This window comes from Glycine max, chromosome 1 (assembly GCF_000004515.6).
Source record: "Glycine max cultivar Williams 82 chromosome 1, Glycine_max_v4.0, whole genome shotgun sequence".
Taxonomy (NCBI): domain Eukaryota; kingdom Viridiplantae; phylum Streptophyta; class Magnoliopsida; order Fabales; family Fabaceae; genus Glycine; species Glycine max.
In genome coordinates, this window is record NC_016088.4 from 47,813,810 (window position 1) to 47,837,405 (window position 23,596).

A 23,596-nucleotide genomic window follows, 5' to 3' on the forward strand; every position below is an offset into this window, starting at 1 on the left:
TTATCTTTGCCGATAAAAAAAATATTATACTTAGAAATTGTGGATATTATATATGTTATTATGCATTGAACTTGTAGTAGCATCATGCCATCATCGTGACTTTGTAGGAAAGGATTTAGCGGACTTGAGAGCGCTAGCTGAGGTTGTGGTATAAATAGATTGATGAAAACTATTATTTTTATTAATTTTCTGTTCTAATATTTTCAAATGGCACCAGTGGTCTAGTGGTAGAATAGTACCCTGCCACGGTACAGACCCGGGTTCGATTCCCGGCTGGTGCATCATCATTGGGAGCTATGATGAGAATTCTTTGTAATTGAAGGGTCGATTACTATCATCTCCACACAGTTGGATGAATGAACATGTTTCTGAGCTCTCTATTTTTGTTATACTTTTTTTTTCTTAGAGTAGTAGTGTTTTCAAAGTAATCATATTCAGATGTTTTTGCTTCTTTCTTTCTTTTCCTGGCCCTACTTTGGAAATTTGTAATAGACCAAATGATGAGATTAATTGAAACTCCCTTCCCTGCAATCTACAGATATTGCTATATGCTATTAATTTGTTCATACTATATTTTAACAAAAAAAATAGACAAATAAAAAAAGAATACTTGTCTAAAAAGAATAAAAAATATTGTTACCTCCATAATAAAGAATGTAAAAAATAATAACACTTAAATATCATTATTTTCACAATTAACTAAAAAATGAAAAAAAGTGATAATTAAAGTATTATATTAAATAAAATTCGAAACTAGTTAAATATATTCCTTTGATCAATATTTAAACACCATCAACATAGTCAAATAAGTATTCTTTTTTTACAAGCAGTTGTTAGTTGTTAATTTTTTATTAGTGAGGAAGTAAAGAAGATAAAAATAAAAAGAAAATGAAACTATAAAATTAAAAAAAAATTAATTTAATAATAATGAAAGATATATATTGTTCTTACCAAAATTTGAAATCATGACACATCAGGGTGTACGTGGTTGAGTGGGGTTCCAAACTTCACACACCGGCTTGGAGAGATGCCTTTAATAGGAAGGGGACTTGCAAGACAAAGAACTGCGATGCTTAAGTAAGAATATGAGTTAGGAAAATAAAGCAAGTATTTTCTTAATAAGACTCGTATGAGTGAGAAAGAAAGAAAGGGACACAGTGATTGACAAGACAACAACAAGCTGAGTATACTAAGGATTCAACAATGATTATCGACCCTCCATCCCTAGTTGCTAGACATGTGAAGTGGAAGATGACTCACACCAAGAGATATGGCCAAATGGCATCTAATGCAACACAAGAAATATTTGATAAAATTGTAAGTTCATGCTAACTAGACATAGACCCGCACATTGCCCGGGTTGATAAATAATTAAATAAATTATTTGTTTGATAAATTAAATTTAAAAATATAATTTTCAATGATATTTTATATTATTTTTTGTTAAAGGAGATAAAAGAAATTACATATAAATTAAGATATTTTTTATTTATCAATATATTTATAAGGAAATATTCTTAAAATTAAAGGCTGACCACTCAACTAAAGTTGATTAACATGAAGATAAGTATTATGTATAAATTTGATAAGAGCAATATAAGAATAAAGTGAAATCGATGTAATAAAGCAGCCATAGAAATATATTTAATGAAAGAAAAAATAGTCAACCATAATGGTAAAAAACATAAAAATGATGCGAATAAAACACAAAAAAATGTTCATTTAAATATAATTTTTGTATTTATTTCCTTTTGCCAATGACCTGTTATTGAATTTTGTTTTCTTTGGTGTGCTCCTTTCTAAGCTTCAAAGTAAGATTGACTCTTATTCAGACCAACTTGTTTATTTTCTTTCTCCTTAATGGACTTTCAGAGATTGAATAAACTTTATTTGATGATGAAGATGCATCTTTTTACTTATTGGATGCTTGTAACTTTGAGCTTTTACTTACGACAGATCTTTTTTCACACTTTTCTTTAATAGACTTTCTTCTTCTTTTGATGATGAAGATGCATCTTTTTGACTTATTGGATAGTTGTAGATTTGGACTTTGACATGTGAAAATTTGTTTATTTGCCTTTTTTTCTTAATGGACTTTGTGAGATTTGATAAACTTCTTCATTAGATGATGAAGATGCACCTTCTGACTTGTTGGATGGTTGTAGCTTTTGGCTTAACTTATAAGTTGTTCTTCACATGAATGATATTTATTGTGGTGAAGTGAACTCCTTTTTTTAATAAAAATATTAATTAGTGAATGAAAGTGCGTTTGCAAAGGGTATTTAAGACTGGGTATGTCAGCCTTATTTGTAGTTTGGGTGTGAAGGAATTCAAATGTTGTTGTGTTTAAAATTTGTTACGCATCTCGATTGAACATTGCGAATGTTGCTACACTTGTGTCATCATAGACTTTCAATTGTATCTTAAGCATAAAAAAGATTTTAAATTTTTTAATATTTATTTAATTATGTTATAAAAAATAATTCATTATATACAAAACATTAAACCTTGTTGTTGGATACTTGGATAGCTATTTGCATTCTCTACAAGTGTATTGATTCCCCTCTTTTGTAACTTTCTTTTGACATCTCTCACATGTAACATGATTCAAGATTCCAATCGAATCGTTGATCTCATTGATTGATGCATGAATTGTGAACACATTATCCTATTATTTTATATATGTTAAAACTAAGAAAAAATAAAGTATTATTGAATATTACGAATATGAAGGTCATGGTAGGTTAGCATACATGTAATTCTGATACCCATCTCATGAACATCATATCTTGCAAAGATCTTCTATTTTTTTACATTCTCTTGTTAAGATCAATGTTGGCAGAACTTGGAGAGGATAGTTCTTTTATTTGATGTTGCTCCAGTTTTTTCTACAAAGTAGTTATTTAAAATAAAATTTATAATTTTTTAGCTACATCAATCAAAGAATTAGAATAAACTAATGAATTTGTTTGTTAAATGTTACAAAATGTGTATAATAAAATAAAACAAAAGAAGGAAGTTCATTTTACTCTATCTTGAACTTTGCAAAATCAGGATTGTCCAAATTAATATAGATCCTTATACTTGAAGTTGAGTTGATTGAATACTTATCTGAAAAATAATTATTAAAATATAATTGTTAGTAGATTAAAATTATTATAGTAAATAAAATATAAAAAAAATATTGTAAGTAGAAAGTATGATATAGACTTAATTGAATTAAAATTATTTATTTATTAAATAATTTGAATTGAAAATAATACTTAAGATAGTAAAGAAACATCTCAAATAAATAAATAAATATCAAATTAAATAAACATGCTATTTAAAAATTATATATATATATATATATATATATATACATCTTAATATAAAAATTAAATTTAGAAAAATAATTTCAATTTTCATAGTGAAATACATATGAGAATCGTTTAATGTAAACATTAAGTACAATTTAACCATCCATTTATTTAGTTATCCATATATATATATATATATATAAAAGAAAATAGATAGAGTAGTAAGATATATAAAGTGTAGAATATAAATTTTGTTAAGGATTTTAAATGTATGAAAGTAATCAAACCTTTGAATTTCTTAATCATGATAGAAGTGATTGTAACTATCTTTGAGTCTTCTTCTTGGATGTTTATTGCTTTCAAAAAATTCTTGAAGGTAATATAATTGGTTGTTAGAAGGTTTGGATTGCCAAATTATGAAGTTTAATTCCTTCAAAAAAAATCCCATTGTGTAGTTGCTGGAATTTTTCGTTCTTGTTCTAAGCTTTTGTTAGCCTAACCTTAAACCTTTTCCTTGTCACTAATTAGTGGTTGAACTTTGTGTAAACTTTATCTTGAATTGCTTTAGAATTCAAGGAGAATTCTAGAGTGGAAAAAGGCAAGAGTGTACAATTTTTTTTATTTAAAAAATGTCATATTTGAGAGATATAATTGAGTGTTGTGAGGTTCTATTTTCTTTATAACTATTATTATTTTTATTTTGAATATGTCAGGTAGTGGTGAACATCAATTGGATGGGGCACAAAGATTTTTGTTGGATGCTCTCAATGCTCAAATGCAAAGACTATTGAGGGAGAACAACAAGGAGTTGTATGAAAGAATTGAGAGATTAGAGAATCGTGAACGTCATGAGGAAGATAGGAGAGGAGGAAATGGTGGTGGTCCAAGGCCAAACCGAATTGAAGGAGTCAAGCTCAACATTCCTCCCTTTAAAGGCAAAAGTGATCCGGAGACATATTTGGAGTGGGAGCTCAAGATAGAGCATATCTTCTCATGTAACACCTATGAGGAGGCCCAAAAATTGAAGCTAGCAGTTGCAGAATTCTCGGATTATGCTCTTGTGTGGTAGAAAAAATTGCAAAGGGAGAGAGCTAGAAATGAGGAGCCTTTGGTGGAAACTTGGGTTGAGATGAAATGGATCATGAGGAAGCGGTATGTGCCGGCAAGCTATACTAGGGACTTAAAATTCAAACTTCAAAATTTGTCCCAAGGTAGCAAAGGCGTTGAGGAATACTATAAAGAAATGAAGGTGCTCATGATTCAAGCCAAGATAAAAGAGGATGAAGAGGTAACTATGACTAGATTTCTTAATGGTTTAAATAGTGATATCCGTGATATTGTTGAGCTGTAGAAATTTGTTGAAATTGAGGATTTGCTTCACAAAACAATCCGAGTAGAGCAACAATTGAAAATGAAAGGTGTGGCCAAAAGGAGTTCCACTAATTATGGTTCTTCTAGTTGGAAGATCAAGGGTAAAGGGGTTGCCACCTCTAATGCAACACCTATACCATCAAAAACTCCTCCAAAATTCCAAGAACAATCCTAAAAAAAAAGTCGAGATGTGAAGTGCTTTTGGTGCCAAGGCTTAGGACATTATGCATATGAGTGCCCTAACAAGAAAGCCATGATTCTTAGAGACGGAGAGTACATTAGTGAGTCCGAAGTTGAAAAGGGAGAAGAAAGTGAGGATGATGAGGAGGAAGTGGAGAAAACACCGGAGGGTGAATTGTTGATGATTAGGCGGTTACTTGGCCATCAATTGAAGTCTATGGAGGAAAGTCAAAGAGAAAACATTTTCCACACTAGATGTTTGATCAATGGCAAAGTTTGCATGATGATCATTGATGGAGGGAGTTGTACCAATGTGGCAAGTGCAAGACTTGTGTCTAAATTGAATTTAGTCACAAAACCACATCCTAGGCCGTATAAGCTTCAATGGCTTAGTGAGGATGGAGAGGTGCAAGTAAGGAAGCAAGTGGAGTTGGATATTTCCATTGGAAAGTACAATGATAAGGTGCTTTGTGATGTTGTTCCTATGGAGGCCAGCCACTTACTCTTGGGGAGACCATGGAAATTTGATAAGAGGGCTAACATGTTGGTTTCACCAACAAGATCTCTTTCACGTATCAAGGAAAAAAGATAGTGCTCAAAACATTGAGTCCACAAGAAGTGTGTGAGGATCAAAGAAAAATGAGAGAGAAAATTCTTCAAGAAAATAGAGAAAAAGAAAAAGAGAGCCAAACACTTGAGAGTTCAAAAAGTGAAGACAAAAAGAGGGAAACACAAGAGAGGAAAAAGATGAGTGAAACACTTAAAGTGATGGAGAATTTTCTAGCTACAAAAAGAAAGGTCAAATGGTTGTTTCATTCAAAACAACCTCTATACTTGTTGATTTGCAAAAATTATGTTTTGACCACTAACACTTTTGACAACTTTGAATTGTCTTCTAGTGTGAAAACTTTTTTGCAGGAATTTGAGGAGGTGTTTCCATCAAGTGTTCCAAGTAGGTTGCCACCATTGAGGGGAATTGAGCATCAAATTGATCTCGTGCCAGGAGCTTCTTTGCCTAATAGGCCAGCTTATAGGAGTAACCCTCAAGAGACCAAGGAGATCCAAAGACAAGTGGAGGAACTCATTGGTAAGGGATGGCTAAGAGATAGCATGAGTCCATGTGCTGTCCCAGTAATTTTGGTTCAAAAAAAAAATGGTTCTTGGAGGATGTGCTCTGATTGTAGAGCTTTAAACAATATTACCATTAAATATAGGTATCCAATACCTAGACTTAATGATTTGCTTGATGAATTGCATGGTGCTTGTTTCTTTTCCAAAATTGATTTGAAAAGTGGTTACAATCAAATAAGGATTAAAGAAGGAGATGAATGGAAAACCGCTTTCAAAACTAAATATGGATTATATGAATGGTTGGTTATGCGTTTCAGTTTGACTAATGTGCCAAGCACTTTCATGAGATTAATGAACCATGTTTTGAGAGAATTCATTGGTAAATTTGTGGTGGTGTACTTTGATGATATCCTTGTTTATAGCACAACCCTTGATTTGCATGTTGCATACTTAAAATCGGTGTTGTGTGTGCTTAGGAAGGAACAATTGTATGCTAACCTTAAAAAATGTATTTTTTTTTTCAAAGACCATGTTATGTTTCTTGGTTTTGTAGTGAGTTCCAAAGGGGTTCAAGTTGATGAAGAAAAGATCAAGGCTATCCAAGAGTGGCCTACACCTAAAAGTGTGATCGAGGTGAGAAGTTTTCATGGCCTAGAAAGTTTTTATAGACGATTTGTGAAGGATTTTAGTACCTTGGAAGCACCTTTGAATGAGGTAATTAAGAAAAATGTTGTTTTCAAATGGGGGGAGAAACAAGAAGAAGCTTTCAATGCTCTTAAGAAAAAGTTAACCAATGCCCCCATACTTGCTTTGCCAAATTTTTCAAAATCTTTTGAAATTGAATGTGATGCTTCAAATGTTGGGATTGGGGCTGTATTGTTACAAGAAGGTCATCCAATTGATTATTTTAGTGAAAAATTAAGTGGTCCTACCCTTAACTATTCTACTTATGATAAGGAGTTGTATGCCTTAGTGAGAGCGTTGAAAACATGACAACACTATCTTTATCCCAAGGAGTTTGTGATCCATAGTGACCATGAGTCCCTAAAATACTTAAAAGGACAAGGTAAGTTAAACAAAAGGCATGCCAAATGGGTTGAATTTCTTGAGAAATTTCCTTATGTTATTAAACATAAAAAGGGAAAAGGAAATATTGTTGCGGATGCCTTGTCAAGGAGACACTTTTTTCTTTCTATGCTTGAAACAAAAATGATTGGATTTGATTGCTTGAAAGAAATGTATGAAGGAGATGACACCTTTGGTGAAATCTTCAAAAATTGTGAAAAGTTTTCTAAAGATGGTTTTTATAAATATGAGGGCTATCTTTTCAAAGAAAATAAATTATGTGTGTCCAAGTGTTCTACTAGAAACTTGCTTGTGTGTGAAGCCCATGAAGGAGGGTTGATGGGACATTTTGGGGTCCAAAAGACCTTAGATACATTGAAAGAGCATTTTTATTGGCCTAACATGAAGAAAGATGTGCAGAAATTTTGTGAGTGTTGTATTGTTTGCAAAAAGGCCAAGTCAAAGGTAATGCCTCATGGTTTGTATACCCCTTTACCAATTCCGGATTCTCCATGGATTGATTTATCAATGGACTTTGTTTTAGAGCTGCCTAGAACAAGTAATGATAAGGATTCCATATTTGTTGTTGTTGATAGGTTTTCTAAAATGACTCATTTTATTCCTTGTAGGAAATTTGATGATGTTAATCATGTGGCGGATTTGTTCTTCAAAGAAGTGGTGAAACTCCATGGATTACCATGAAGCATTGTTAGTGATAGGGACTCCAAGTTCCTAAGCCATTTTTGGAGGACCTTATGGGGGAAGTTGGGTACTAAGCTACTATTTTCTACTACTTGTCACCCTCAAATAGATGGACAAACGAAGGTCGTGAATAGGACTTTGGGTACCTTGCTAAGGATCGTCTTGAAAAAGAATCTTAAAAATTGGGAAGTTTGCTTACCTCACATTGAATTTGCTTATAATAGGATTCTGCATAGCACCACTAGTTGTTCTCCTTTTGAGGTTGTTTATGGTTTCAATCCACTAACTCCTCTTGATTTGTTGCCAATGCCTAATATTTCAATTTTTAAGCATAAGGAAGGACAAGTCAAAGCGGACTATGTGAAAAAGCTCCATGAAAGAGTCAAAGCCCAAATTGAAAAGAGGAATGAGAGCTATGCTAAACAAGCAAACAAGGGGCGCAAAAAAGTTGTTTTCCAACCCGAAGATTGGGTTTGGGTTCACATGAGAAAGAAGAGGTTTCCAGAGCAAAGGAAATCCAAGCTTCGACCAAGAGAGGATGGTCCATTTCAAGTACTTGAAAGGATAAATGACAATGTGTACAAGATTGAATTGACCGGTGAGTATAATGTGAGTACTACATTTAATGTGTCAGACTTAACTCTTTTTGATGTAGATGGAGAAGCCAATTTGAGGACAAATCCTTTTGAAGAGGGAGAGAGTGATGAGGACAAGGCAAGGAACCTTTAGAAGGACTTGGAGGACCTATGGCAAGGGCTAGAACAAAGAATGCCAAGGAAGTTCTTCAACAAGTGTTAACCATGCTATTTGAATTTAGGCCCAAGTTACAAATGGAGAAGCTTCGGATTGTTAATTGCACCATGTTCCAAGAAGAGTAGAGGGTGCCACTTTTGTTGAGTGGTTTTATTAGCATTTTGTTAGTTGAAATAAAGGCTCAAACTTGTGTTAAAGTGGTTGTCAATACTCTTGGGATTTGCACCACCTATGAGCTTGTTTTAATTCAAAGAAATTAAGGTTTAATAAGGTGAAAACTCTAGGATTGTGGCTGCCTCTTGGCTGACCAAGGAGTTGCACAATTTTCCATATGTTTATGTGTCTTAATTCTAGTTTTAATTAGGTATAATGACACCATCAATTGTTGTTATCAATTCTAGTTTTAATTAGGTTTAATGACACCATCAATTGTTGTTATTGGTGATCATTTCACTTGTGTAACCAATTTAATGTCATTCCTATTTATAGGCTGCACATTTTCTAATAAAAAATAGACCTTGAATTTGAGTTTTTAATCACCTTCTAAAGTGTGAGAGTGAATCTCCTTAGTTACTTGAGTGATTTAAGAAATTGATTTATCAAGGAACACCACCTTGTGTGTGACACCAATTCCGGAGGAGTGATTCTTCCAACCCCCTTCTTCATTCTCCTTCTTCATCTTTCTAAACCTTCATTCTTTAATCCCACTTGAACACCATTGTTATCATCTTTATTTTCCATCCAAACACATTCAAACTTTGAACCAAATACCTTACATTCAACCCTCCATAAACTCGTCACTTTCTCTCTCATTCAATAAATTTCATAAAAAAAAGAAAGAAAAACCTCTGAAGATCCAACTTCAACCCTTGTGCAAATGGGTTTACATCAAAGTGGCTCAAGAACTCTGTGCTTCCAAACTTCCCCGTTCTTTGCCTTTTCATGAAATTTCAATTAATCAGTTGATGACTCGAGATATAGTCTTTCAATTGAGCATGAAGAAAGAAATCTTTGTAGGCAAAATCTTAGGGATGTAATGCTTTTTCTTTTTAACTATGAATAAAGAAAACTTATACCATAGCAAGTTTAGTGCTTCTACAATCTTGGCATCATAAATACACACAAGTAAAAAGGGTAAAACGCACTTGAAACTAGAAGTTTTTTATTTGGATTTCACATTTAATACAATATAGAAAGCCAAATTATCAATAATGGCAATAGTCATCTCTTTTGTCATTCCTTTTGCATTTTAAACTTGACCACCAACTTTAATATTCTAGAAGGAAAATTATTTTGCATAACCAAAACAAAAGAAAAATATCAAAATTTTCATTTCTCTAACCATAAATAAGATTTTTTTAATACTATATTACCACTTATTACTTCTACATTTATTGTGAAACCACAAAAGAAATGGACATTCTATTCATGTTACATGCACACAATATCCCATTGACTAGATATTTTTTTGTCATGTGCTCAAACCATATCCTAGAACTGATCCCAAGTTCTTTCAATACGTTTCATGCGCACAAACCGCACATATTGTTGCAAAAACAAAAAATGAAACAAATAAAATTTAGCTAAACGGGCGGGAGGAGCAGCCAATTAAGACTTGCAAAGATAGATAGTTATACAATTCAGCAGTGAATCAGTTGCTTTTGTACATGGTTTACCATTAATCCAAGTGGGCCAAATTTATGGTAACATTGGTAATTATGAATCTGGAACATCTTTAACTGAATGGATAGGTTTAAATAATTTCAACAGCCTGCAAATGGAAGTCAATGATTGTATTGGTAGAACAGATTAAGAAAGTTGAATGAATTTACAATCCAAAAGTTCAACAGAAGTTGAATGAATTAATCTAGTATTTATTTAACAGTTATGCAATAGGACTAATCTTTAGAAACAGAACATTACTAGTGACAAATCTGATAAGAGCAAAAGACAGACAACAAAAGAATAACTGAAGAGACTAACCAAAAAAAAAGTCAGATAACTATATGCATGTTTGGTTTGCAATTGAAAATTTGAAATTGTTGCGGCGTGCGTTCCAATGTAATTCAATGAATAAAAACAAAACGAAAGCAAAGGTAATGATCTTGATCCTTTTGCAAAAGTACTTTTATGTCAAACATATTTTTTCACCTGATTTCCAAACATGCAGTATAACTACTAAAAGAGCAATTTTGAATATGTACGATAACGTTGAGCCTTTGGCTGCTTTGATCAACTAAAAAAAATACATTGCATAATATCCTGTGTTTTTCTACACTAATTAACCTAAGCAATTGCTATTTACACCTCCCAATTTCCACTCTTCTCTATAGGCACCTTCATCTCCCTTAGTGAGGGAGACTCCTTGCTTAGCGCGATACCATAGGCAGAAAATCTATACTTTCTGGACTGGCTCTCACTCAGTTAGAGTATAACTTCTTGCTTAGCATAGTTCTGCTCCTCTCAAGAATCATTCTTGCTTAGCGAGACTCTTCGATGCATTTAGCAAAATTCATGAAATGTATTTGGGGATCAAATTAACGCATTTTAATATAATATGGAAATTAAATTGATAATTAAAAAAAAAATAGTCGCTTTTTCTTTATTGTTATATTTTCTTAAATGAAATGTATTCTGGGATTTAGTTTAATATCACTTATTTATGAATAATTTACACTGAATTAAAAAGTGTTGAAACCGAATTATAATAAAAGGTAAGGATGGATGTATAAAGGATGGATGATGTGATTCGATAACAAAGAATGTTCATGTTGACATGGTTTGATGAGTAAGAATAATGCTCATGCTGATATGTCACCTCCACAACTTGCACTTCAAATTTTATATATTATATATTATAAATAGATGGTTTGTCGGCCAAAATTAAAAATCTTAAACAGATTCAATAACATTAGCAGTTTAGCATACAATCCAACACTTGAGCATTATGTAGAATACAACAATTAATAGAACAAATATTATGAAAAGTTGCTCGTGTAATGAAATATGACAAGTTTATATTACTCTGATAACTCAAGTTCTTTTTGTTGCTTTTGAATAATTCTTAATAATCTCTTGTGTTAGGACCATTTTGGTAAGTTTCTCTGGAGGTATTTCTAAGAGAGAAAAATAAGAGGAAAAAATAAAATAAACTTTTTCATAAGTTAAAATGAGTTTTTCATTAACTAATCATTATTTATTATAGATATCCTTTCATCTTTTAGAGAAATTATATGAAAAAATTTCTACAAAATAACTAATGATTAATTGATGAAGAATTCATTTTAAGTTAAAATAAATTTTTCATTAACTAATAATTATTTATTATAGATATCTTCTCATCTTTTAGAGAAATTATATGAAAAATTTCTACAAAATAACCAATGATTAATTAATGAAGAATTCATTTTAATTTAAAGAAGCTCATCTCATTATTTTATTTTTATTTTCTTCTTTTAGAAATATTTTTAAAAGAACTTATCCAAACAGATCAACAACCCATATTATGTATCTTGTAGTCTGTATTAGGTCATACATTTAAACAATTCCAATTTTGTTATGAGATTCCACAAAGTATCAGTTTTGGCTACATGAAAAGGACTTCATTTTAAGCATGTTATACACCAGAAACCAGCTTAAACCTGAAACATATATATTCAGATTTGACCCAAAGCAAGTATTCACTTTACTTTTAGTATCCCTTAGAGTTCACAAGTCACAACCATACACTTCACGTACTTAAGTTATAATAAGAAATAATATTAAAACCACAAGATCTTGCGGTTTACTAATTATTTCATTCAAATATTCTAAGTCATAGCCTAACATATCCTAAGAAACAATTGAATAGTAACTTCTCAGCATTATGATTTTCTATGTGCGCGTCCCTTTTGAATATCTAATAACTAAATTCGTGAACATTCCAATCATGTGTGATTTACAGGAAATTAACAGGTTAAACAATCATTTTGTGACATCCTCTACCCCTCACATATATAATAATAAAGGAATAAAAATTCAAATACTAATTAAAAGTATTTTTAAAATATTTTTAAATACAAGTCTTTTAAAGGAATAAAAGGCTCACATTCCCTTCCTTCTAAATCATATTCAAACTTGTCCAAATAAATAATAAAGTCATCTCGGCTCAAACAAGGCCGTTTAAGCTTCATACAATTAATATAGAACATATATCATAATGTCACATCCTATCAGAGCGTTGTGTTCCCATGTCCTCTAGCATGAGGTTCTTCATGGTCATCCACCTATTCATCTGCTCCCCCGAACACAAAATTCAAGATCATCACAGGATCAAAACACAAACAACACACAAGGAGTGAGTTGTCACATTCCTCACTAATAGAGAAAAATAAAGTAACATATAGGTATAAATATTATATAACAAAATACAATTTACTTGAGCATAACTCACGTTATTTCACCACACGTCTCATTCGTTTTCACAACATTCACATATTCAATAGTCAAAACACAATATCATTAAATCAATCAATATAGAACAATACACAAGCATTATGCAGCAGATACACTAAGACTCAATCATATATACAATGTGGTACCATATTAGTGAAAAACCTCGCTGGGCACCTAGGAGTACATGACAAGACAAATCACACACTAGCAAATCAAATCACTTTCACTAGGTAATATCATAGGGAGACCAGTCAGGGTTAGAGTGTTTTGCGAGAATGGTCCAACCATATGGGATCAACATAGGCTTAAAGGAGCACTCAAACCGGGTGACCCCCAAGGCCTACACTCTGAAGAGTCCGTCAGGGCCACTCCCATCACAATACTTGTCGTGCAAAACTCGTCGTCCTTAAAAGGTCTTATAATTGTGTGATTGCACAATTCATAGCTCACAACACAATACACATCTCAATATACATGTATTCCATCATTAATCACATGTTCAATTCACCATATACTCACAATTTGAATCATCATTTCATATCCTCAATATAACAATTTATCCAAAAGACTATCACAACTTGGGGACTAAAACCCCTCGAATAATATTACACAATTATATCAAAATCATAGGTCAAAATATATAAATATCATGAGCACAATTTATCAAGCAATTCTCATCAGAACATCAATATTTTATTTATAGTTATAAAGGAAAAATTACAATTTAATAAACATCCCAAAATAAAACCTCAATTTAATCCTCTAAGGATCTTTACACATGTTCTCACTAATCCCCAATTATGAATAACTCATCCCTTACCTCTAAGCGGACTCATGTGTCTTCCGACAGCAATAGCGACATTTCTAGCGGTTCCCTGAGATTCCTCAAGTTTTTCTTCCGACTGCTCTGATAGAGTTCCCAAACGTCAGAGAGACGGAGCAGGGATTGAAGTCTCCACTTGTACTGTCTTCATGTGATTCCTTTTTCTCCCTTAAAATTATTATCTATCAAATCCCAACGGTGAAAGTGTGCGAATTTGAATTTTAAACAACATATCCAAATTTCATGAAAATCCAACGGTTAACGAAACCGGGATCATAGTTTTAATGAGACCATTTTGGGTTTCTGCGGGAAAAGAGAAAGCTAGGGTGCAAAGGGTACTTCTCTTAGCTCTGACATGTTTTTACAATTCCCAACGGTGAAAATGCTCGGAATTGGGTTTCAAACGTGGTGCTCAAATTTTACGACGATCCAACGGTGAATGAGTCTGAAATCGTCATTTAATTTAGACATGTTTAGTGGACTACGGGAAAAAGAAAGGATTTTAGGGAGGAGGAAAGAGAAAACGAAATTGAAAGAATGAACAGTCGTAAAAGTTACCGTCTGACCTAACATATCGCTATTTATACCTAGGGTACTCACAACCTATTATTTTATTTATTTTTATTATTTTATAAAAACAAACTTTATTTTATTTGTTATCAAATGCACATATAAAATACCTTTTTATTTTCTCTCAAATTATTATTTTAATACACTTATTTCTCTTTATTTATTTAATTACAAAAACCTTATCATAAAACTCTATTTATTTACAAATAACAATCCTTTTTAAATTAGTTTACGAAAATTGGGATGTTAGAATTTCACCCCCCTTAAAAGAAGTTTCGTCCCCGAAACTTTGCCGAAAGATCGAGAAAAATATATTACACATATGGTTTCCAATACCAAGATGTGTGTACAATTGAAACTCTTTTCCGTGACTTTGATCATAAGACTCCTCTGCACTTGGCAACTAAATCTGAGGATCCTCGTTTACTTAATGATAGTATTTCATAAGTTAAGTTTTATTGCAAGAGTAACATCTCAACGATACTAGAATGTGAATGACATACTATTTGGAGTAGAATAATATCATAGGAAACACTAATGACAATTTGAAACGAACAAACAAACATAAGGAGACGCGACTGATCATATGGTCGACTCTTTTTCAGACATGGGACGATTCAAGAAATTGTAATGATTCCACTCTAAGGTTGCCTACCTGATACTAATTGGTTGCTAATTAGATAAGCAATACAGTTTACTCCTCACTTTTGTAAGCTTGTTCACCTCAAGGTAATCTTCACACACTTATACTCATGCCACCCTATAACTTTGCACTTGAAGTTGAGGTTTCAACTGTTGTTTTCGATGTCTAACTCTATAACTAGGACACTGGTCATACTAACGATTTCTTACTCAAGCTCTAATTACTAAGCTAGTTCTAACGATTGAAACTAAACTCATAACAAGATTCTTGAGAATTTTATCCATCTCTTTTATCTTGGATTCAACTACAAAGGTCCTCACAATGTATCAAACTAACGGTAATGTCTCCCAAAACATTATGGTGAACACCATGGTTACCTACTCTAAATCACGCATATGATAAATCTTTTCATAAGTCTTAAGTTGTCAAGAAACATTGATCATTATTTATCCTCCTACAAGCACTCCTCTAAACTTAAAAATTATTTCAAATATTTTACTACACCAATAAGGACCTACGCGGCTAAGATATCACTCAACGATTTATAGTGATTGACTTTTCTATGAACTTATGGCTTACTCCTTACAAGGATCTCACCCGGAAACTTAAACTTACTTGAGTCATCTCCAACAAGAATTTAGGTTAATTCAAGGAATCCCATGATAAATTTTTTGTTCGATTACTAGTTAAGGGAATTTCATCTTAATCTTAGGTTTCCTCTCATCTCAAAACAACTTCTTCCTAGGAAGGACTTAAAGTTATCTCTCACCTAAACGTGACATACTCTAAGGGTTATCCTCATCTAACTAAAATGCGTAACAAAACTCTTAGCACGAAACATGATTCTCAAAAGTCTATAACAACCTTATGATACACCCTATTATCCAACTTAACTGGAAACACACTGAGCACTAATAATCGAAACCATTACAAGGGCTTACTCACGATAGGAGATCCTATCCATGCATCCCATGAACACACAAGGGCATTGATCTTGTCTAGACGTGACCAGGTACACTTAGAGGCTACAACAGGTACTAAGGTAGTCATCATAGCATCCTCAAACTTTTCTCATATTAAGGTAAAAAGAACTAATATTTATCTCGCTAATCATACAACTATCATCAATAATCTTTTAGGTCACCTACCTTACGCAAGAACACTCACTCTTGAATCCTTCTATGCTTAACAATTAATGCCTTACTAACTACCTTACACTCTTCTTAAGGTTCCACATTAAACCTCTTAACTATTCTTCACAACTTTTTTAACTACTCTATATTCTTAAACAACTCTTTACCAGTTATCTCCTAGGAACTACGGTTACAATTTTCTATGGGTACTACACTTATAAGATTCTCAATCTCGCACTTAAGTGGTAACTAAGTATATCCTCAAGGAACACAAGTACATGACTTACTCAGTTGACTTTCATCTATAGGTAACAAGGATAATGCCCACTCAAGTATTTCCTTTCAAAACTTCTTAACGTGATTGACAAGGATGAAGTCTCTCTCTATTCGTAGTAGAAGTAACAAGAAGATAGATTATCAAGTAGTTTAACTAGACATGATTGGAAGATGAGCAACCCATAACAAAATGAACACTTAAATGATTAGGAGACGATAATTTTTAAATCAAGATATCACTCATTCAGAATCAACAACAGACATTCCAAATGAATTCTAGAAACAAAAACATAATCATAGTGTACGCACACATGGAGACATCAATTATCGCTTGATTGTGACAGAAACATCGATAATCCAACTGTTTGACGTAGGCTCATAACACAAAGAATGAATTATACTCAAGCGTGCATGTGTAATCAAGTTACTTGACTTCAGCATGCAACACAAAAATAGGTTGCCCTAGAATCAGAAGGTACAATCAAATAGTATTCTTTATGAATTATATCTCGATATGAGTAATCGACCTATAGAGTATTAGCATCGCTAAGAACAAAAAATCACAAACAACCATACTCTTTATGCAATTAAGGTAGAACACCATACTACAACTATATATACTTAGAATTATAAGGTTCCTATAACAAGTATATAACGTACATATAAGAAGTAAGAATTAAACAGTTAATAAGGATGTATTAAGGAATCACAAACTTCAACAACTACATTCACGACTACACACAAAATAAAGGGAGTTAAGTAATCATGTGTTTACACATCAAGAAGGACTCACTCATCCAAGACATATATATATGGTTCAAAAGGTTCTTACAACACTAATCTACACATCAAGAGAGAAATAAGCTAACTAACAACATACACACAGGAAGATAAAGGTTCATTAACACATTATCAATCAATATCAATACTACTTGCATCACCTAACGGCTTGCCATAATGTCCAACCGTACTTCACAAATTATAGAGATGGTCAGTCTCATAACTCATGACTCAACAGTGGATTTATGGTATAGCAAACATTAAGGATGCAAGGCACATACAAGTATTTTTATTAAGTCTCATTTGATCATGCAAAGGAAAATACAATTAACAATTCAAGCATGTTCATCAAAACTAGTCATAAGTAACCACACAGAGTGCACACCAGAATAGGATAAGCACATAACACACCGGCCGAAAGGTTCGACCTGCTCTGATACCACTAAATATGACACCCTCTACCCCTCACATATATACTAATAAAGGAATAAAAATTCAAATATTAATTAAAAGTATTTTTAAAACATTTTTAAATACAAGCCTTTCAAAGGGATAAAAGGCTCACATTCCCTTCCTTTTAAATCATATTCAAACTTGTCCAAATAAATAATAAAGTCATCTCGGCTCAAACAAGGTCGTCTAAGCTTCATACAATTAATATAAAACCTATATCCTAATGTCACATCCTATCAGAGCGTTGTGTTTCCGTGTCCTCTAGCATGAGGTTCTTCATAGTCATCCACCTATTCATCTACTCCCCCAAACACAAAGTTCGAGATCATCACAGGATCCAAACACAAACAACACACAAGGAGTGAATTATCACATTCATAACTAATAGAGAAAAATAAAACAACATATAGGTATAAATATTATATAACAAAATACAATTTACTTGAGCATAACTCACGTTATTTCACCACACGTCTCATTCATTTTCACAACATTCGGATATTAAATAGTCAAAACACAATATCATCAAATCCGGTGACCCCCCAAGACCTACACTCCGAAGAGTCCGTCAGGGTCTCTCCCTCCTGATTCAGGTCCAACCCAAAAAACATTTTAGCACACAAACTATATCTATGAACTGTACAAAACACACGACTCCTCAATTGTTCTCAAATATTTTTAACTCGTCGTCCTTTAAGGGTCTTAGCATTAACTCATCGCCCTTAAAGGGTCTTATAGTCATTTGATTGTACAATCCATAGTTTATAACTCAATGCACACAACATCTCAATCACGTGCATACTCAGTTTATTACATACACTCGATCTCAATTACAATGGTATAATCTCAAAATAGCATGTTGTCACACCTCATGAATCATATTCACTTTACCTATGAACTATGCAATACACACAACTACTCAATTATTTTCAAATCATTTTAACTCGTCAAGCTTGTGATTAAACTCGTCGGGTTCCCACAATGGATCTCATCACAATACTTGTCGCGCAAAACTCGTCGCCCTTAAAGGGTCTTACAGTTGTGTGATTGCACAATTCATAGCTCACAACACAATACACATCTCAATATACATATATTCCATCATTCATCACATGTTCAATTCACCACATACTCACAATTTGAATCATCATTTCATATCCTCAATATAACAATTTATCCAAAAGACTATCACAACCTGGGGACTAAAACCCCTCAAATAATATTACACGATTATATCAAAATCATAGGTCAAAATATATAAATATCAAGAGCACAATTTATCAAGCAATTCTCATCAGAACATCAATATTTTATTTATAATTATAAAGGAAAAAATTGCAATTTAATAAACATCCCAAAATAAAACCCCAATTTAATCCTCTAAGGATCTCTACACATGTTCTCACTAATGCCTAATTGTGAATAACTCATCCCTTACCTCTAAGCGGACTCATGTGTCTTCCGACAGCAATAACGACATCTCTAGCGGTTTTCTGAGATTCCTCAAGTTTTTCCTCCGACTGCTCCGATAGAGTTCCCAAACGTCAGAGAGACGGAGAAGGGATTGAAGTCTCAACTTGTACTGTCTTCATGCAATTCCTTTTTCTCCCTCCACAAATATTATCTTGAAAATCCCAACGGTGAAAGTGTGAGCAATTGAATTTCGAACAACATATCCAAATTTCATGAAAATCCAACGATTAACGAAACCAGGATCATAGTTTTAGTAAGACCATTTTGGGTTTCTACGGGAAAAGAGAAAGCTAGGGTGCAAAGGGTACTTCTCTTAGCTCTGACATGTTTTTACAATTCCCAACGGTGAAAATGCTCGGAATTGGGTTTCAAACGTGGTGCTCAAATTTTACGACGATCCAACGGTGAATGAGTCTGAAATCGTCATTTAATTTAGACATGTTTAGTGGACTACGGGAAAAAGAAAGGATTTTAGGGAGGAGGAAAGAGAAAACGAAATTGAAAGAATGAACAGTCGTAAAAGTTACCGTCTGACCTAACATATCGCTATTTATACCTAGGGTACTCACAACCTATTATTTTATTTATTTTTATTATTTTATAAAAACAAACTTTATTTTATTTGTTATCAAATGCATATATAAAATACCTTTTTATTTTCTCTCAAATTATTATTTTAATACATTTATTTCTCTTTATTTATTTAATTACAAAAATCTTATAAAACACTATTTATTTACAAATAACAATCCTTTTTAAATTAGTTTACCAAAATTGAAATGTTAAAAATTTCAGGTAGTTTTGGTGTGAGTGATTTCTCATATATATATTGAGTACTTAAGACCAACTTCAGCAGCTTTCATAGTTTCCGTTATAATTTGTCTTCAACTGATTGTGAGGATTATGAGCTTCCTAATTAGTGATAAATATTTCTAAATAGCTAATGTGATAGAAAGCTTGAATAGTGAAGACAGATCTTAGTGATAAATATTTCCAAGCAATATGGCAGAAAGGCAGTACAACAATTGATACCATGTAGATTCCAACTTGACAAAATCTTGATGCCTTTTAAATATTCAAAATTGCTCGCCTATTTAGGACGACGACAATGACATGCTTAATAGTATATGTAGAAACATTGCTTTTACCAAAAGGTCTTCATTACTCGTATAAATGGAAAATTCATCTTAAATAAATGTAAATAAACAAAGGCAAAGGTAAGGTGATTCTAAGAAATCCAGTAACAGTGTGCTTGGAAGTAACATCTCATACCAAAACGATCTCTCTCAGATTAAACACTGTACAATCTTTATCAAAAGGGGGAAAACTTCAATCTATACAAAAAGGAAACGAAAAGACAAATAAATGGTATTCAAAAATGAAAAGTTAAATTTAGAAAGATTAGATAGAAAATGGAAACGAAAAGGAATAGCACACATATTAGAAGAATGTCCTTAAAAGAAAGACATCACACATTTACATAGAACTACTATAAGCGGACAAAAACATGGTGACACAAGCAAAACAAAGAAAATGGCTGCTGTGAAAATGGCATCAAGAATATCAGATAACGAGACCAAAATGCTATCAAAATTGCAAGTTAATTCCAAAAATTATTTCAAAAACTAATCCCTTCAAATGGTAACAAATCATTAAAAGCAAGCTGCAAGTGCTTCTTACAAATCTAGCAACTTACAAACCATTAATCAAACAATAAAATCAAGCATCTACAATAACATTCAAGAACTTCCTATTAATATACTGATAAACACATACAACACGCTGGCTTTTCCATGAGAAAGGGGTGCCTGGTGCCACAGAGCACCTCCAAAATGAAAGCAATAGCAACACAGTAGTAGAGCTGTGCAAGAATTATTAATACAGGAGTCCATTTATAGCTGAAAAATTACATAAGCAAATAAAATACATGTCTTATTGACTCATTCAGTCCAAAAACCGGAAATCAAACTATTGTGTGATTTTAATACCATTTCTTAACAATTATTATACATTGCCACCAATCAGCATATGCTCTATCAGTCATGAATGCTACATTTCTAAAACTACAACAATTACATTCAAGAAAAAAAGAATAAAAGAGAATATGATGTATCTGGTTTTCTTGGACACAGCAAATCGGTGCCTGGGCCTTAATCTCCACCAACAACAAAACTTCCCCAGTGCAGGAAACAAGGTTCCTACTTCCTCCTTATATGGCATCATCCTTGACACATGAAACGCGGTGATCGTACAACGAACAGAGAAACGCTAAGGAACAATCACAAGAATCATAATGAACAAGAATTCAAAGACATTATCACATGGTAAAAAGAATCAGTCACTCAACAGCTTTCTTCCCGCCAGAATAGTAATTCAGGTACCACCGCACGAATTTCTTCAAACCACTCTGCAGATCCGTGGTCGGCTTGTACCCAAGCTCCATCTGAGCATAGCTAATGTTGGCATGAGTAAACTGCACATCCCCATTCCGCGGCAACTTCATTATGTTCCTCTTCGCCTTAACCTTCAGAAGCCTCTCCAAAATGCTCACAAGATCACTAACTGGAACAGGCGAAGTGTTCCCCAAATTGAAAATCCTCAACTGTGCCGGCCCCCTCTTCTTCCCCCCACTTCCTGTGCTCTTCTCTGCAGTATCCAAAGCCCCCAAACAACCCCTCACAATATCATCAATGTAAGTAAAATCCCTCGCAACGGTTCCATGATTTGCGGCCTCAAATATAGGGATGGACTTCCCCTTCAAAAGATCCCTAGTAAAGAAGAAGTAAGCCATATCAGGCCTACCCCAAGGGCCATAAACAGTGAAGAACCTCAAGCCAGTCAATGAAAGACCATAGATATGGTTATAAGTGTGAGCAATCTCCTCACCAGCCTTCTTAGTTGCAGCATACAAACTAGCAGGCTGATCAGTCCTATCCCTCTCAGAGAATGGAACCTTAGTGTTGAGTCCATAAACTGAGCTACTAGAGGCCCACACAATAGCAGGTTGTGGATTCACACTCTTACAAACCTCAAGCAAATTCACAAATCCAGCAATGTTGCTATGCACATAAGAGCCAGGATTCTCCATGGCATACCTCACACCAGCCTGAGCAGCCAAGTGCATCACATGAGTGAAAGGCACAACCTCAAAAAGCTTCCTCAAGAGTGCTTCATCATTGATATCACCCTCCACTATGTACACCCCAGAGCGCTCCAAGAGTCCCTGGCGTGCACGCTTTAGTGAAGGGTCATAATAGTCATTGAAATTATCAAGTCCCAGCACCCCGTCTCCGCGGCGTTTGAGGGCCGCGGAGACATGGGTGCCGACGAAACCGGCGGCCCCGGTGACCAAAACGGCGAACCCGTTTCGGGAACGGATCTGGGCGGAGGCCCGGACCCGTTTCTCCCAGACGGGTCCGCCCCAGTTGTAGGTCCGCAGAGACCGCCGGGAGAGGTCCGCCGGAACCGGCGACGACGCCGGCGACCGGAGGAAAAAGATCAAGATCGCGCCCAGGAATACGAAGGACCACACTGCGAGCTTCGCCAGCGAGGTGTGCCACCGCACGCGGTTGAAGTACGAAGCTTTCTCCATCTTGAACTTCCCTGGGGTCGAAGGGGCACTGTCTATATGCGACATTGGCTTCAGTTGGGACATTTTGTCGGGGAAATCTCGAATTTTGAAGGGTGCCCACGATTTCTCTTCCTCGGTTTCGTTAAATTGCGAGGCCGATTTTGGTTTCTGGGATTGGGTTGAGGTTCCCCCAAATTATTGGGTTTCTAGGGTTTGCAGGGAGTGTATTATAATGGTGGTGGTGGTTTGGTTCTGTTTGTTTCTGAGATGGGGAAAGTGATGGAGAGAACAGGGAACAAATAAAAAGGGAGATGTTTGGTGAGTTTATTTTTCTTTAAAAAAAATAAAAGAAAAAAGAAATATTTGTATGTGGGAAATGGGAATCTTCTAGTTTCTTGGAGGAATGGGTCTCCCTTTTGGGTTTATAGTTTTACAGAGAAAAAGGTTTCAAAATTTAAAGATAGTAATCATAGAGAGGGAGAGGGGGGGGGGGGGGGGGGTTGGAACATTTTGAGGAAATGTGGATGAAGAAGATTGGAGAAATTGGGGATTAAGAGGTTAATTTAATGAACTAGGATTATGCATTTGAGTAGTATTTTTTTGTGTTGTTAGTGTTTCCTCCATTTGTCTCTGAAAGAACAAAAGGTGCTCTGTTCATTGAGGAAATGCAATGCAAAGTGGGGTGGGTAGTAAAAGATGCAATAATATGCTAATTTGATTGGCTGGAGATCCTTAAATTTGGGGGTTTTTTTAAAATAGATTTATAGAGGCTCTTTGTTTAAGGATATTTTTTGTGTGGAGGAAACTTCCTTTTGGGTTAATTATGGGTGAGGAGGGTTTTTAAGTGTGAGATTTATTAAGGGAACATAATAATGGGTGGTTTGTTGAATGTGCAAATGCAATGGATGAGATTTTCTGAATTTTGAGGCTTTTGCTATTAAGGGACTCCCTATATTTCTCTACCGTGGGAAGGCGTGTGAGATTCGTGTGAGTTTAAAT

At 34.0% G+C, this 23,596-nt stretch overlaps 1 protein-coding gene and 1 non-coding gene across 2 annotated transcripts; one reads left to right on the forward strand and one right to left on the reverse strand.

The window, feature by feature from the left end:
* Positions 1-210: 210 nt before the first annotated feature.
* Positions 211-281, forward strand: TRNAG-GCC (transfer RNA glycine (anticodon GCC)). Its single transcript has one exon. It is a non-coding gene; the product is annotated as a tRNA-Gly (tRNA).
* Positions 282-20,901: 20,620 nt separating this feature from the next.
* Positions 20,902-23,326, reverse strand: LOC100788739 (UDP-glucuronate 4-epimerase 3). Its single transcript, XM_003516990.5, has one exon. The coding sequence runs from the start codon at positions 22,679-22,681 to the stop codon at positions 21,365-21,367; it is 1,317 nt and encodes a 438-aa protein (XP_003517038.1). The 5' UTR covers positions 22,682-23,326; the 3' UTR covers positions 20,902-21,364.
* Positions 23,327-23,596: the final 270 nt, after the last annotated feature.

What these genes read in the sequence shown, in the direction of transcription:
- LOC100788739 (XM_003516990.5), bottom strand. Translation starts at nt 22,681, where the DNA reads ATGTCCCAACTGAAGCCAATGTCGCATATAGACAGTGCCCCTTCGACC.